Raw genomic sequence first — 15,498 nt, forward strand, 5'->3', positions numbered from 1 at the left:
TGAGTCCCTTATACTTAACCCTTGGGGGAAGAATATGCATTCAGCACACTAAGAATTTCTAGTATGTTTATTGATGATCGTCAGAGTTTTCAAGAAACTTTCATTAATTTTTAGAAAGTTTTCTTTTCCGTTTAAGTATTACTGAGAAAATTACCTGACACTAATATGTTTCTATATCATCTAGAATGCATTTGCTTTTTGAAAATTTGATTTGTGTACTAGAGTGGAGCAGGGATCTGCAAACTGTGGTTTATAGGCCAAATCTGGCTCACTGCCAGTTTTTGTAAACCAAGTTTTATTGGAATACAGCCACACCTATTTATTTATTTATTATGTGTGGCTGGTTTCGTATGACACCGGTAGAGTTGAAATTTCAACATAGACCATGCGACTTGCAAAGTCTAATATATTTACTGTCTGGCAATTTACACCAGAAGTTTGCTGACCCCTGTGCAAGAGTATAATCTAAGATAGTTTTTTAAGTGCTAAAAGAAATGCAGTCTGTTTGGCCAGCTGTCATTTATTACTGACAAGATTTCGTTTTTAGTTTGACATTTAAAAATTTGAAATTTTCCACTACAAAGATAAAATTGGATGTGATGAGTAAAGTAAAAAGCTTCAAATATCCATATTTTCTTTCTCAGATCTTCATTTAAGGACAACATAGATATTTAAACGTTTTATCTGTAGGCATTTGAAAACTTGAATATGATAGCTGTCAACTCTTTTAAAAGAGGTATCCAAAAGAAAATATGTGAGCGTTGAGTGTGTTGTTGCTAATAAATTTGCACTGAGTCTTTTAGGAAAACATTTTCTCCTGACCCTTAAAAGGCTTTAAAACCATGTGCCAAGAATTCATCATAGCAGCAGACAACACCCAAAATATTGAGCTAGGGTTTATAAAGCCACCTCCCTCCTCGTCATTTCTTCCTTTAAAGCTTAGTTTCTTTACTTTTAATTACCAGTTCACATTTCTCTGGTTTCTCATCTTGGAATAAATGACATTCACAATCCCTTGAACTGCTTCACCGGGACTTCAGCCCCCAGGAACACATGAGATCCAGGATCCATTTTTCTTTTGCATTACCCTGCCCAGCAATTTCATTCTTTTGTCTGAAGATGAACTATTTTGCAAGATTTCTGACCTTGTCATATAAGGAAGTTCCTTCCACCCAGCTTTAACAACACAGTATCAACACCTCACACCGTAGTTCCTTAATAGTTCCACATACAGCATTTTAGTCGTTCATGCAAACTGTAAACAGCAGTGTGGAGAGGGAGGAGTTTGAGGATATGAGTCTTCCTGAGTTGAGACTTGCCCACTGGCTGCCTCAAGTATACTTTGTTCCATTGAATGTTTGCAGTCACAGAGAGAACTTTATATGACACTCGAAGGAAAAGCAAAAGAGCATTAAGAAGTGTCTGTTTTTGTTATTGCCATTTCATAAATATTTTAGTAGGTGTTCAATTTCATTGGATATTCTTTTTTTTTTTAATTGTCTTTGTACCTATGATTGAAAACGGTAGTTGGTCTATGACTTTTGAGGAGGTAAGTTTCTTTTTTTAATCTATGTATGTCTGTAACATCGGTGTCTGTCTCTTTGAAAAATGCAGTATCCTCCTCCCAAAAGTTACTAACCAAACTTTCCCAGCTGTACATCTCCTATCCATAAGGGGTGAAACTATGAGGACAGTTGTTATCTGCTTTTTGTTCAAATGGTGTCAGTTGTGTGAGATGGGGAGGATATGTTTCAGACAGTGTGATGTGAATGTTAAGAGTTATGTAAGCAGTGTCTCCTGTAATCTTTTCTGAAAGGCAAGAGGGAACCAGTTTGCCTGTTTTGTTTACAGGCTTTGAGCAGTCAGCACATCTGCTTGTGCAAACTTAGAGCATGTGAATTTCTCTGGGCTGACTGAGGTTATTGGGGCTGACTTTAAGTCTGTCTCCCATGGGCAACCCTTGTTAACATTTCAAAATGAACCAAGCAGGGTTACTACCTTTCCCAAGACCATCAAAACCAAACTCTCTTCTCCATTCTAGAATACAGGCAAACTTTTTCTGGAATGGGTCAGTATTGAAAACAGTTTTGGCTCCTTGAGAAGAACTGTAAAAGACAGCCAAGTAATATAAGCTCTGTTTAGCCCTCAGTAGGTAAGTGTGGGCAAGTTCTTTGTAGAAAATCTCCATCTCAGTAGCAGGGTCTCACTGTAGTGCTCAGTAGCACTCACCCTGGGTTCATACTTTGGAGGATGATACTGCATTTTTGGCCCCGTAGCTTGCTTTCCCACTTGTCTGTGAGTGCAGAGCAGGAGTCTGACACTTCCCACTGTGCTGCTTGCTTTGCAGACACTAAATTGAAGCTTCTTGCTAAAGCAAAAGCAAGTAGGCGTGCCCTCTAGGCTATTTTGCTTTGCAGGGACCAAGACTCTCAGTTTCTCCCAAATCTTTTCCCACCCTTGCCCTTGCCCCTTTAAGTGTGTGTCTGTAAGAAAGGGTTTCAGTTGCAACAGTCATTGTAATGAGAAGTTACTAGTCAGAATTTCAGCTGAACTCATACCTCTTTCTTATATAACAGATAATCCATCAGACATTTATCTCTAATCAACAGTGAAGTAGCTACCTGGTATGATTTCTAAATACTTGAACAAAGTACTTTTCCACGAACATCCTATGACTTTACCTGGAGGTTACTTTAACTCAATTCTAAGCATATAATTGTAACCTGAAAAACTGGTAGTGGCAACATTTTCACTTGTGCCAAATGGATGTAATGTACATAATAGTCGAGGGAGGTTTTTGTACTTTGGGGTTATACAAGTACAATTTCAATAGCAATAGGACACTTAACTCGGGTATAGCTATTAAAGTAGTCTTATCTTAGTTTCTTGAAGAGATTTATCAAGAAATGAGAAAAATCTCTTCCCTGGCTAAGCAGCTGCATTGTGAAATATGTCATGTTGAAATTGTGCTGGTATTGTTACTCTTTCCTGGCTAGAAGGAAATTTATTGAAAAAGCTTCTCAAATCTTTTTTTTAATCTAAGTTTCCTGTAAGTATATAAGTTTTTTTTTTTTTTTTTTCCATGAAAAGGAGTAATAGATATATCAGAAATAAAGGCTAACTCTCCAGCCCCTGCTAGAAATTGTGTTACTTGGGCAAAGATTGAAAGATTTCATTGTAGAAGCTCTGGCTTTTTAGAAATCTGTTTTTTAGTCTCTACATTTATTATGCTTCTGTGGGAGGGTGGAACTTCTGTAGATTGAGGGAACTGACAGAATCTGATGAGTACAAGTTGCCTCTACAAGAGCATACACAGTCTTCTCAGGAACATCTGGGGAAAGAGTTCCTAGCAAGGCACCACTTCTTAGGAGTTACATTATATCTTGGTCAAAAAGGAGGATCTAATATGGTTTTGTGTAGAATATGACCTTCTAACAGAAGTGGACTTAAAATTTTTTTTTTCTCATTTTGGCATCTTATCCCTTCCAATGGAATTAAAAATCTGAATTTTTTTTCCTTAATAAAACTATTTTTTAAATCCTATTACAAATATATATTCATTGTAGAAAACTTGAAAACATTTTTAAAAGGAAAAGGACAACAGTAAAGAAAATTCACTACCTACAGTTAATATTTATTGTTTATATTTTTATAATGAGATTCTCCAGTTATTTATTGGGGTTTTTTTCCCCCCCTACAAGGCAGTGTAAGCATTTCCTGTTATTATATATTTCTTTCTTTCTTTCTTTCTTTTTTTAGACAGGTTCTCACTCTGTCACTCAGGCTAGAGTGCAGTGGCATGATCACAGTTCACTGCAGCCTTGACTCCCTGGGTTCAAGTGATCCTCCAACCTCAGCCTCCCCAGTAGCTGGGATCATGTGTGCACACCACACCACCCAGCTAATTTTTTTTTTTTTAGATGGAGTCTCACTCACTCTGTCATCCAGGCTGAAGTGCAGTGGTGCAATTTTGGCTCACTGCGAGCTCTGTCTTTCAGGTTCAAGCAGTTCTCCTGCCTCAGCCTCCTGAGTAGCTGGGATTACAGGTGTGTATCACCATACCTGCCTAATTTTTGTATTTTGTTTTAGTAGAGATGAGATTTCACCATGTTGGCAAGGCTGGTCTTGAACTGACCTCAAGTGGTCCGCCCACCTCAGCCACCCAAAGTGCTGGGATTACAGGCATGAGCCACTGCACCCAGCTGTACCCAGCTAATTAAAAAAATTTGTTTTGTAGAGATGGGGTATTGCCATGTTGCCGAGGCTGGTCTTGAACTCCTGGGCTCAAGCAATCCTCCAGTCTCAAGCTCCCAAAGTGTTGGGATTACAGGCACGAGCCACTGCATCCAGCCTTCTCCAGTATTTTAACACTGAGTCGAATTCTATTGTGAATTTATTTGAAGTATGAAAGTGATTTGGGATTGTTTTTATCTTTTTTAGTAGATATGTTTTTCAATAATGTTTTAATATTCTCCAACTTTTCTAATTTTTTTCCAAAAAAAAAAAAAAAAAAGACAGAAATGGGCCCTGGTGGCTGGTTAATCAAGGTGCAATATTTCTTAGCCCTTCTTTTAAAAAACAGGAAAAAGAAAGAAATTGTCTTCTCTTTCAATATAGCAAACACCAGGTTGTTATATAGAAGATAAAATTAACTTCACATTGCCTGGTATGCTATGATAAACTATCTTCCGAAACATATATTTGTCTTCTAGTTTTGTGTCACTGCTTTGTCAAAGGTTTTTGACAAAAAAAAAAAAAAAAAAAAAAGGTTTTTGCCACCTTTGCAGAAAACACTGTTAGGAGAGTAAATCTGAAAAACAGGAAGGTCTCGTGACATTAGTCTTTCCTGTCAGCTGTCTTTTGAATCTCCTATAACTGTTAACAGTAGCAAAGAAAGTAATTTTGATACTTTGGAATGGAAGACATGAAATAACTATTCTGAAAATAGTTGTGAACATACCAAGTTCACAGTGTTTAGTTAAGGAAAGACCTTGCTTCATAAGAATTAGTGACTGGGTTTTTTTTTTTTTTTCATTTGTTTGTTTTTGTTTTTTTATCATGTAACTTTGTTTCAGATTTTTCAAGGTTGGGGGGCAGAAACCCTCAGTAATTTATTTTACCTGGAATGTTTTACTCTGAAGTTTTTTTAAAAACAACAAAACTAGATATGACTATTGCTGTCACCCAAAAATAGGTGTTCAGAAAAGTAAATATATTCTTACTCAAAACATAAAAATGTCGACTGTTAGCAAAGTCATGAACCCATGTGTCATGATTCTTGATTTAATGCTCTTAAATATACTCAATATGAACCTGTCTTAGAAAAACAATTTGAAGAAATGTCTAGTGGTTTTCCCCTGTTTCATTCCTACTGTGTCTTGTGGTTTCTCTTGAGGTCAAGGGTGAGACTACCGTGCATGTTTGAAATAAAGAATTGCTTGTGTCTGTGTTCTAGATCTATGTAAAAACCTCACAGGATTGGGGGGGTATGTTCAGAAAGTTTGCTCTTTGTGGCACATGTTTTATAATGAAGTTCCATCTTGAGAGTTTAAGGGACAAGTTTCACCGGGTAGAGAACCGCATCTGCATTGCTAGCTAAACTCACTGTTGTTTCCCATACAGCAATCCTGCCTTCCTGTGCCACTTGCGCCTTCTCCTTTTTACACCTTTGAAAGTTCACTTTGTTGCTTGTTTTTCCTCACTAGTTCTATTCATTTCTGTATGTCCAGACACTAATGCCCACCTCCGGATGTTGTTCTTTTTCTGCAGAGGGAGAACCGAAGATTACAGGAGGCCAGCATGAGGTTGGAACAAGAGAATGATGACCTCGCCCATGAACTAGTAACAAGCAAAATTGCTCTACGGAATGACTTGGATCAGGTAAACTTTAGAAATGAGACTGTGATGACTTCCTCAGGGCAAAGACCAATTTGCCCTCACCGCTGCCCCCACAAGCTTGCTTTGTTCTTGACTTTGTTCTTGATGAATGGAGGAGTGGCAGGGACAGTTTGTGTTAATTGGAGAGAGTGGAAAACACAAGCCTTTGAGAAAGGTTTGGGTCATTTCTAAATAGCATGTGTGACATAACTTTCTTTATACCTCTAAACTCTGTTATGTCTCTGTTGATACCTTTCCTGAACCAATGGCTGTCAGCATAATTATCTGAGAACATCAGTCACCAAGAATATACCTGTACTAATGCCACTCTAACAGTAGGCACCTTACTCTTTGTTCCAGTAAGAATTCTTCTCCAGAATAAATGTGAACTTTTACATGAAGTACCTACATTAAGAGTTGGATTGTTAGATTGATAGGCATCTGAGTGGCTGAGAGCCAGACTGCCCTATTGTGAATGCTGGCACCACCACTTGTGACCCATATGACCCCGGGCAGTTCTTAAGCTGTCTATAGATATAAAAAGGTGTCTATCTCATAGAGATGATACAACAAATAAGTAAAGCACTTCAATAGTATGTGTTCATTAAATGTTAGCTGTTGCTAGGAAGGCCTTAAACTATTTAGCATTCCCTTGTTCTTTCCAACTAAGCTGACAGTCTTAGGACCTCCTGTTTTTTCTTGCTAGCATTTTCAGAAATAGTTGGCAATATGGAAGCAGTCTTGTGCAGATTTAAAATTACCACTCTATTTTCTGACTTCTACAAAGTAAATATTCCCAACAGACAGTGGAGGGTCAGAAAAACTGACTCGCAGACTGTTGAGTCTGTAAAAGAGTCATTACCTGTGGTGTAAGTTTGCATTGACAATATTAAAAAATACAAATTCATTCATAACATAAATCTGCTTAAATGTTTAAAATTAAAGGACAGCTGAAAATGGCCCCTGCCACAATTCCTGTTTTCCCATATAGATAGCCAATTTTGTGGCTCAAAAGTTCTAACCATAGTAAAGTTGGAGATAAGACCCATGTTCAGGAAAACAGTGCGGTATCTGGGAGAGGAGGACACTGAGAGAACTGGCACTAAAAGGAGTTCGAAAACAAAAACAAAAACAAGAACTGTGTTGCTTGGGACACGATATGGAAGGTAGAAAAAGCAGCCCAGAGAATGCTTTTTTAAAAAGTTGTGGCCCTGTTAACTACAAACCTCCTTTAGCCCGCCCATTTGGAAGCTGTGAGAAGTGATATAAGAAATATGTGACTAGGAGAGTCAGAACCAAAGAAGGAAGCAGGATCTCCATTCAGTCAGGGTAAATTCAGCCTTAACTCAGTGGTCGTATTTTTGTATTCGAGACTGTTGAGATAAATCAGTGCTATAATGAAAGTCTTGGTTCTATGTTAACTTTCCAAATGGGCTTGATTCTACCATTTTGAATCTTTTATCCATTAATAATTTTCTTACGATGGCTGACTAAATGAAACAATTTTTAAACAGTTGGATTCAGTGAGGATGCAGTGAAATGAGCTAAGGAGAATTTCAAAGTTGTTTGGGAAATGTAGTTGGTAATATGTGTTAAGACTTTAAAAGGTTTAAGCAATAATAAAATTAAATTTTACTATATACCCACTATGTGCCAAGCACTAAATAAAGCAATGTATAAACATCATCTCATTTAATCTCCCTAATGACTCCAGGAAGCAGTTATTATTTTAATCTTCCATTTCATAAATGAGAAAACTATATAGATGAGGAAACTAGAGATCCTCTGACTTGTAAAGCTAAAAAAAAAAAAGATTTGGTAAAAAAATGTATATACAAGTTGTTTACTGCAGTGTTACTTATAAGAATGGAAAATAGAAATATTATAATATCTATGTTCACTAGTAGGGGAGAGTGACAGTTTGACTGTCTTTCTGGAATAATTTTTTTTTAATGGGAAAATAATGATAAAGTAGTTTTTTAAAAATACTTTTTTTCTGTAAACAATAAACACTTATAATGTTTGCATCTAAATTTCAAGGGCTACTGGCTGGCACTGGGTCATCCTATTGGGAAGGGGACCATAGTATACCTAGATAGGGAAGAAGCCCATAAGGAAGTACATCAGAATGTTACTGCCAGGTATCTCTGGGTGATAAGATTAAATCTGATTTTTATATTCATCTTTATAGTTTTTTTCCCATTTAGAATTTATACAAAGACCTTAAATTACCTAACCACCATAGGTTAAGTAAAAATGAGGATTAGAACTTTTAAAAATCAGAAAAATAATGAACATTATAATATGCATATTATATATGAATATAATACTAAATAATATATATAACTTTAATCCAAAAAAAATTATCTTAAAAATCATTTATTCACCAAGAGAATCCTTTATGTGAGTCAGTCTGGAGTGACTGCCATTATAGGTATTCCTGAAGTAATTGGTTATTGAGTACCGGGGTAACTCATGATGTGAGTGCTAGAACAGCCCCTGAAGAAAAGGTTCCATCAGACCTTCATTCTTCCTCTCCCCTCTTCCCTCCTTGACTCTCCCTCCCTTTTAAGAAAAGTAAATATGACCTGGGCCCTCCCTTTTGGAGCTTTTTATCTAGATGAAAGAATCTAGATGAAAGAATAAAAACGCTATTTCATGCATATTTCCTCCTAACTTCTGATTTTGCAGTTTCCTCCTCATTGGGGTTTATTTGCCTACCAAAAAGCTGTCCCTACAGTTGAAGTGACCTGTCCCACCAGTCTTCTAGGAAAGGCCCTAGCCTGAGAGTGGCTTTGCAGGCCTTCACCCAGTTTGCCCAGTACTTTCCCATTCCCAGTTCATGAAAATCAGATCTTTTAACTAAAATAGCAAAACACTGGCAAACTTTAAACAAATATGAAAGCAGATTGTATTTAAGACGACATGTAAGCAAACAAACATGAATTAGGAAATTAGGTACTTTGCAAAAATAAATCATTCCTTACTGTGACCATTTTAGTGCTAATTTTGGGCTTCCTGGACACCAAAGGCTCTTCAGCTTTTGCCTCTGACAGAGCCTTCCTCTCTGAGAACTTGCCCTCTTTCAGATTCCTTAAATAAAGATTTCTCAGTGATTAGAAGTGAAAAAACGTACATCATCTCCATTTCAGTGTCTGCTTACTATCTGCTTTCAAGCCTTTCCTGTCCTTCCCTATTTGCAAGGAACAAAAGAGAAGAGACATGATTAGTACTGTCCTGCTGAGGACCAGGGGTCTAGGTTCCCTCTCACCATAGCAAGTTCTCTTAGACCAGAAGCTACATGGACTAAATGGAAAATTATTTTGTTTTGTTTCAAGTTGAATGACTGGCCTGGTTATTTCTTTCAGAAATCATTTCTCAAAGATCCTCATTTCTGGTATTAGGGCTGAGTCTTTGCTGAGGTTATTGGTTGATTCATGATTAAATCACACATTGCAGTGCTTGTTTCTCTCATATATGTGTAGCAGAAGCCCTGATTGCAATTAGAACTTTCAATATCAGTGAGACATTATAAGATGTTGGTAAGTGTTTAGACTTGATAATGACAATGTTTCTCTCAATCTTGTCAAATTATGGTGAAGGCTGTCGGGCGCGGTGGCTCATGCCTGTAATCCTAGCGCTTTGGGAAGCTGAGGTAGGTGAATTGCCTGAGCTTAGGAGTTCGAGACCAGCCTGGGGAACCCGGTGAAACCAAGTCTCTATTGCAGTTTCCTCCTTATTGGGGTTTATTTGCCTTTTGCTCTAGATATCTAGATTTTGCTCTAGAAATAAGTGAAGTTGCCTTAATCTTGACCTAATGAAGACTGGCAGAAAATGTGCAAATAAAAATAATACGTCTTCTTAGCATAAACATTTAGGTGTTTTTGAAAAAAATTCCTCAGGGAAGTGCTTTTCCCCGTTTTCTTTTTCTTTCTTTCTTTTTTTTTTTTTTTTTTTTTTTTTGAAACAGAGTCTACCTCTGTAGCCCAGGCTGGAGTGCAATAGCACGATCTTGGCTCACTGCAACCTCCATCTCCTGGTTTCAAGCAATTCTCCTGCCTCTGTCTCCCGAGTAGCTGGAATTACAGGTGCCCACAACCATGCCTGGCTGATTTTTGTATTTTTAATAGAGATGGGGTTTCACCATGTTGGCCAGGCTGATCCCAAACTCCTGGCTTCAGGTGACCCACCCGTCTCGGCCTCCCACAGTGCTGGATTACAGGCGTGAGCCACCACGCCTGGCCAGCATTTACTTTATAACATTTTTGCAAAATGTTAAAATTTTAGATGGCTCTAAACTGAAAAAACCAAACTGAAGTTTCAGAGACCAAACTGAAAAAAAACATTTATTTTAGTATCATGATGAACATTATGAAAGGATCAGTCTCTTCACAAAGTGGAAATTGCTGTGTGTCCTGTTAAGAGGAAGGCTTAGTTGTAGTCTTCTTTTTTAGCAGGGCTCAAACATTCTGGGGTAGAACCTGAACCAGTGGGCTGCAGTTACAGGGAGAGAGTTGGTTCAGTTTTTAAGAACACTGAAATGAGCAGTACAGCTGCTCTTAAAGTGCCACTCTGTGCCCATCTATCAGAGACTTTGGGAAGGTCTCCCTGCTTTGTGAGTAACCTCAGTCAGTCATCTGGCTTGGGGCTCTAGAATGGAAGTTTTGTGCTTCCATGGTTTATTTATTTATTTTTCTCTTTTTGTTTTCTTTTAAAATGCCATACTTTATGCCAGATGCTTCCATGATGTACATCAGGTGTCTTACAACTTAACTGAAAACTTAACTTGTAGTGTTCTCATTGCATTCTCGAGGTCTACCTCTCATTTTAGTATGTTAATTTGCTGTTAGATTTTCCCCCCTAAAATCTAATGCATCAGAGCAATTTTTAGTGTCTTAAAGACTTTTAAGGGACTTTTTCGCCTTAACTACCCAACGGTTTCAAATGATCTGCAAACAGAGCTCTAACCACTGGGCTATGAGCCATCAGGAGCCAGAAGACAGGGCAAGCAGAGCAGCTGGAATGCAGTTTCTCTACAGTCACCAGCAGACTGTGCTGGTCTGGCCATCTGGATGTGCAGGAGATATGGCAGAAAACAGACAGAAGGCCGCTTGGCCGGTCCTCAGCAGACTGGGCTGGCCTGGCCCATCTGGACATATGGGAGATATGGCAGAAGACAGACAGAAGGCCACCCAGCCAGTTTTCACCATTACTTGGATAACATTTTGCTGCTGTCAGCCAGGGATAGCTTCTTCACATAATTGCCTCTCCTCTGTGTCTGGGTTCTCTCTGCTGAGCTCATCCTGTGGTCTTCTGCCATCTCCACCACATGCAGTCTACATCTGCAATGATTTAGCCACACCTCTTCATTCAACAAGTACTTAGGGAGCACCTATGCTGTACTTGGCATTGGGCTTGGTGCTTGGGATAGGGTGATGAGCAAAAGAGATACGGTTCTTGCCTCCTGGAGCTTAACGCCTAGTAAGCAAGACAAATAAATCCCATGCGTAAGTTGTCATGACAGTCCTATCAAGGGAAATATGAGAGATTTAGATAGGGGAGCTAACTTAGATGGGAGTGAGTGGGCCAGGGCTGAGGGCATGCTTCATTGCCATGTGAACTTGAAGTCGTGGCCTAAAAGGTGAGAGCCCGGCATGTTAAATAGACATCATCATTCTAGAAATGCGATCTTTTCTTCCTGGATTCCTGGTCCATATTTCCGTTTTCTTCATGGCTCTCTCTATCATGGATTTTTGGTCTTAATTTCTCCTTACTAGACTCACTGCCCTGTGTGAGTGGCCATGTGGGCAGGTTTACCTCAACTAGTCCTTGAATTTATCACCTAATTGTTGTCCTCAGACCAGCCTGTCTGCTCCTCCTCTCTGAGTCAATCCTCATTCTCCACCAGTTGGAAGTTTCTGTGTGAGGCTCTACCCCTTCATCAGATCCATCTGCACAGAGTGAGTGCTGTTGTAACATCTAAAACTCTGTAAGAAGCATTTAGAAAGAGGATGGACTTTGATGTTATTCAAATCTGAATTCAGATCATGACTCTATTAAATGTGTGACCCCAGACAGTTTGTTGGATCTTTCCAAACCTCACTGTCATTATCTGTAAAATTATTGTTGGTGTGTGGATTAGAAATAATGTGCGCCAACTAGCTGGCACATAGTTGGCATTCAGTGAAAGCAGTCATCCCTTGGTTGAGCTAGGAGGGAAAAGAATGACTTGCAATAATTTTGGAACAGCAACTGAAGATTGGGTTTGGAGAAAATTTCCACACACTTTCTTTGCCCTATGTATGACTGTGATGTACCATGATTTGCAGGCAGAAGACAAGGCAGATGTGTTGAATAAGGAACTCCTCTTAACCAAACAGAGGCTGGTGGAGACTGAAGAGGAGAAGAGGAAGCAAGAGGAAGAGACTGCCCAGGTAAAAGGAATATGTAGGCTTTTCTTTGCAAAGGTATGTAGGTAGGGAATTGATTAATACTATAAAAAATCAGGAAAATTAAATTTCTTCTAAATCAAAGGTGATGTTAAAGCGGTAAGTAATTGAGTGTACTTACTCAACATTTTTGTTCAACATTTCTGACATCTTTTTTTTTTTGGAAGTGTGTTAAAAGAGGAGGCAGTATTTCTACCCTTGAACAGCTTTTAGGAATTTGCCTTTACTGAGATATTTAGCAAGAGTGTTGAGTTTTCTCTAAGTTTAGTAACTTGGAATTATGATCCAAGAGCTTTGACGAATCTGCAAATTTTGTGTTGTATCTCCAAGACAAAGACTTCTCTGAAGTAGTTTATGAGCATTGTTAAACCGAAAGCCCACAGAGACTTCTGCTGGGAGTTGCCACACAGCCCCTGCCTCAATCAGTCACACTTCATTTTCCTGATTCACACCTTAAGGAGCATCAGTATTCCTGGCAAAGCTTTCAAACCTATTTCCTGGGGGAATATAAAGAAACCTTTTGAGAAGCAGCCTTGAAGTTAGCACCCTACACTCTTCATGGGAGCTGTAAGGCCAATTAGCCAGAAAATGCCACCAGTGCAGAGCAGTGTAGGACAGGGGCAGAGAGGCCTATCGGCCCAAGGAATTGGAGCTTTCCACTTCCCCAAGGAAGAACATGCTGCTTCATCAAGGTTTTCTACCCCTGTCAGTCCCAGCTAGGGACCTGACACAGATTAGATTATGAGTCAGTTTCATCACAAACAATTGAAGTCTTCTGCCAAGAGTGTGTTTGAATTTTACTAATGTAGCTAACTTATAAAGTGAGGAAGCATCTCAAATCGTGATTAGCTTATTTTAATGAGTTTCATTCTGAGACATCAGTAATACTAAATTTAAAGCACAGCATAAAGCATTTCAAAGATCTACATCCAAGCAACCAGAAAAAAGTTCCACTAAAGTTACATGTGGAGGAATGTGTCATTTAGCACCTTCCAGACTTTATAAAAAGTGTTCCATGGTTTCTTTTTCCTTGGAATCTGATTTAGTGAGTCTTTGGCATTTACAGCGGTCCACGATATATATTTTTTACCTACTCAAAAATTTTCAGGGGCTGATTACCCAGTTTTAGATTATTTAGGTTCCTTAATGGGTTTTGTTTTTTCTTTACTTCCTGCCATCTTTGGACCACTTAAGCTACTCTAGATGAGGAATAAAGCTCTTGGCAAATGAACTTAACCCAGGTTCTACCTGCTCCATGGTTCCATAGACATATACTAGCCTGTAGGCAATTGATACCTAAAATGGGAAGGAATGTGACATTTGAATACTCACCTAGTATGTGGCAAGAACAATGCAAGATGCTTTGCACTCTCCCTCCCCTCCATGTGTGTGTCTGTGTGTGTGTCTGTCTGTGTGTGTGTAACTATTTTAATCATTATGGTACCCTTGTAAAATAGGGATTATTCCCATTTTCAGAGGAGGAAACTATGGCTTAGATAAATTTAGTGACCCTTGCTCAGAGACTCTCAGCCAGCCAAGTCTGTCCTAACATCAATGGGGCCTTATCATGGGAGGCAAGAAGGTTACTGTTTATGTCCTTAAATTGGGTCAGATAGAGAATAAAGATCAATATAAACCACGGAGTTTAGATCAGTGTAACTTACCAATTGCTTTTAGAATTTTAGAATCTAACAGATATGAAGAAATTCAGAAATCTAATGAGGAGTGCAGTTATAAATTGCAATAATTTATGAACTAGCAATTACAGAGTATACACCATTAATAATTTGAGATGCTGTACTGCAGAATGCATCTCTTTATTCTGATTATGTACTTAAGTTTAAGCAGAGTTGTTTTTTGTTTGTTTCATTACTTGTTTGTTCAACAACTTGCAGAATTTAATTCTTTCCTTTGTATCTGGTAGCACGTGAGCTTTTCCATCACCTTCATTTTCCTATATGCCTAGAATTCTAGAGGTTCTGGGCCACAAAAATAACTGTGGTTATAACTATAGCATTCATAATTTAACATTTCAGTGACTGTAACAAGTACCTTCCATTATGTGTCACTTTAGCTCCTTCTAAAGTCAGTTTCTTTAGTCCCTGAATCTCCTGTCCTTCTCAAAAGCTCTTATTTTCTTCTGTCTTTTCTAACTCTAGTCTCCAAAGCCTCTTGTTTCTGTCTCTAGAGAGGTAACAGCAGTAAAGGTAGACTATAAATAAGGAGGCCTACAATGATTTTTTTCAGTAATTTATAACATCAAGAGTAACAAATTTAGCATGCAGTATTGCCTTGATGTTTTGTTTTAGACTCTTACAAGGATAAAGATAGCTTCAGAATGGACACTTATTTAGCAATATGTTTAGAAGTAGCATAAGCAATTTTATAATGGTGTTGCTCATATGTCTCATATTTTATAGAAAAGAAAGTAAGGTTTGTGCATCTCTGGAGATGATTGACTTTTTCAGATTATCAAGATGCACCCTCTATGAAGATAATTTATATAGTTAACATTGTTACCATTGTTACTGACTATGAATCAGACAGACTTGAATATAGATGTTTATGAAAATTTATTAAGATTTTGGCTGAATCCTGATATTTCTCATTCTGTTCTTTCTAGCTAAAAGAAGTCTTCAGGAAACAGCTAGAGAAGGCAGAATATGAAATAAAGAAGACTACAGCTATCATTGCTGAGTATAAACAGGTAATGTGCCTCTGTGGCACATAGAGCTAGTTATAGTTTGCTGCTATAAAAGTAATTTTTTAATTTTTTTTTTTGCTTGAGGCCAGGAGTTTGAGACTAGCCTGAGTGGCATAGCAGGATCCCATCTCTACAAAGAAAAAAATTTTTTAATTAGCCAGGCATAGTGGCGTGTGCCTATAGTCCCAGCTACCTGGGAGGCTGAGGCAGGAGGATCACTTGTACCTAGGAGTTTGAGGCTGCAGTAAACTATGACTGCACCACTGCACTACAGCCTGGGCAACAGAGCAAGACCCTATCTCTAAAATAAATAAATAAATAAATAAATAATTATTGTTGTTTTTCTTTGGGAAAGAAATATTTTTGTTTTTAAAGTTTCCAGAATAGTTTTCCAGATTTATTAAATTTAGTGACTCACTCTCTCCTTTGAAGCAGACAGTGGTTGGACATACCTATTACTTATAGCTT

The 15,498-nt window shown here is 38.2% G+C and overlaps 1 protein-coding gene across 9 annotated transcripts in view; it reads left to right on the forward strand.

Moving 5' to 3' along the window:
• RABGAP1L (RAB GTPase activating protein 1 like) overlaps nt 1-15,498 on the forward strand; it is an 800,696-nt gene that overhangs the window by 768,542 nt on the left and 16,656 nt on the right. For 7 of the 9 annotated variants that reach the window (XM_078000298.1, XM_015123648.3, XM_015123657.3 and 4 more), the window contains 3 exons: nt 5,770-5,880; nt 12,207-12,311; nt 14,950-15,033. In XM_078000298.1, coding sequence (XP_077856424.1) covers nt 5,770-5,880; nt 12,207-12,311; nt 14,950-15,033 — 300 coding nt within the window. Of the gene's footprint in view, nt 1-1,165; nt 1,550-5,353; nt 5,570-5,769; nt 5,881-12,206; nt 12,312-14,949; nt 15,034-15,498 lie in introns of those variants that run through there. The other 2 variants (XM_015123673.3, XM_078000313.1) reach the window with 2 other exon arrangements.

Source organism: Macaca mulatta, chromosome 1 (assembly GCF_049350105.2).
Source record: "Macaca mulatta isolate MMU2019108-1 chromosome 1, T2T-MMU8v2.0, whole genome shotgun sequence".
Lineage (NCBI taxonomy): Eukaryota > Metazoa > Chordata > Mammalia > Primates > Cercopithecidae > Macaca > Macaca mulatta.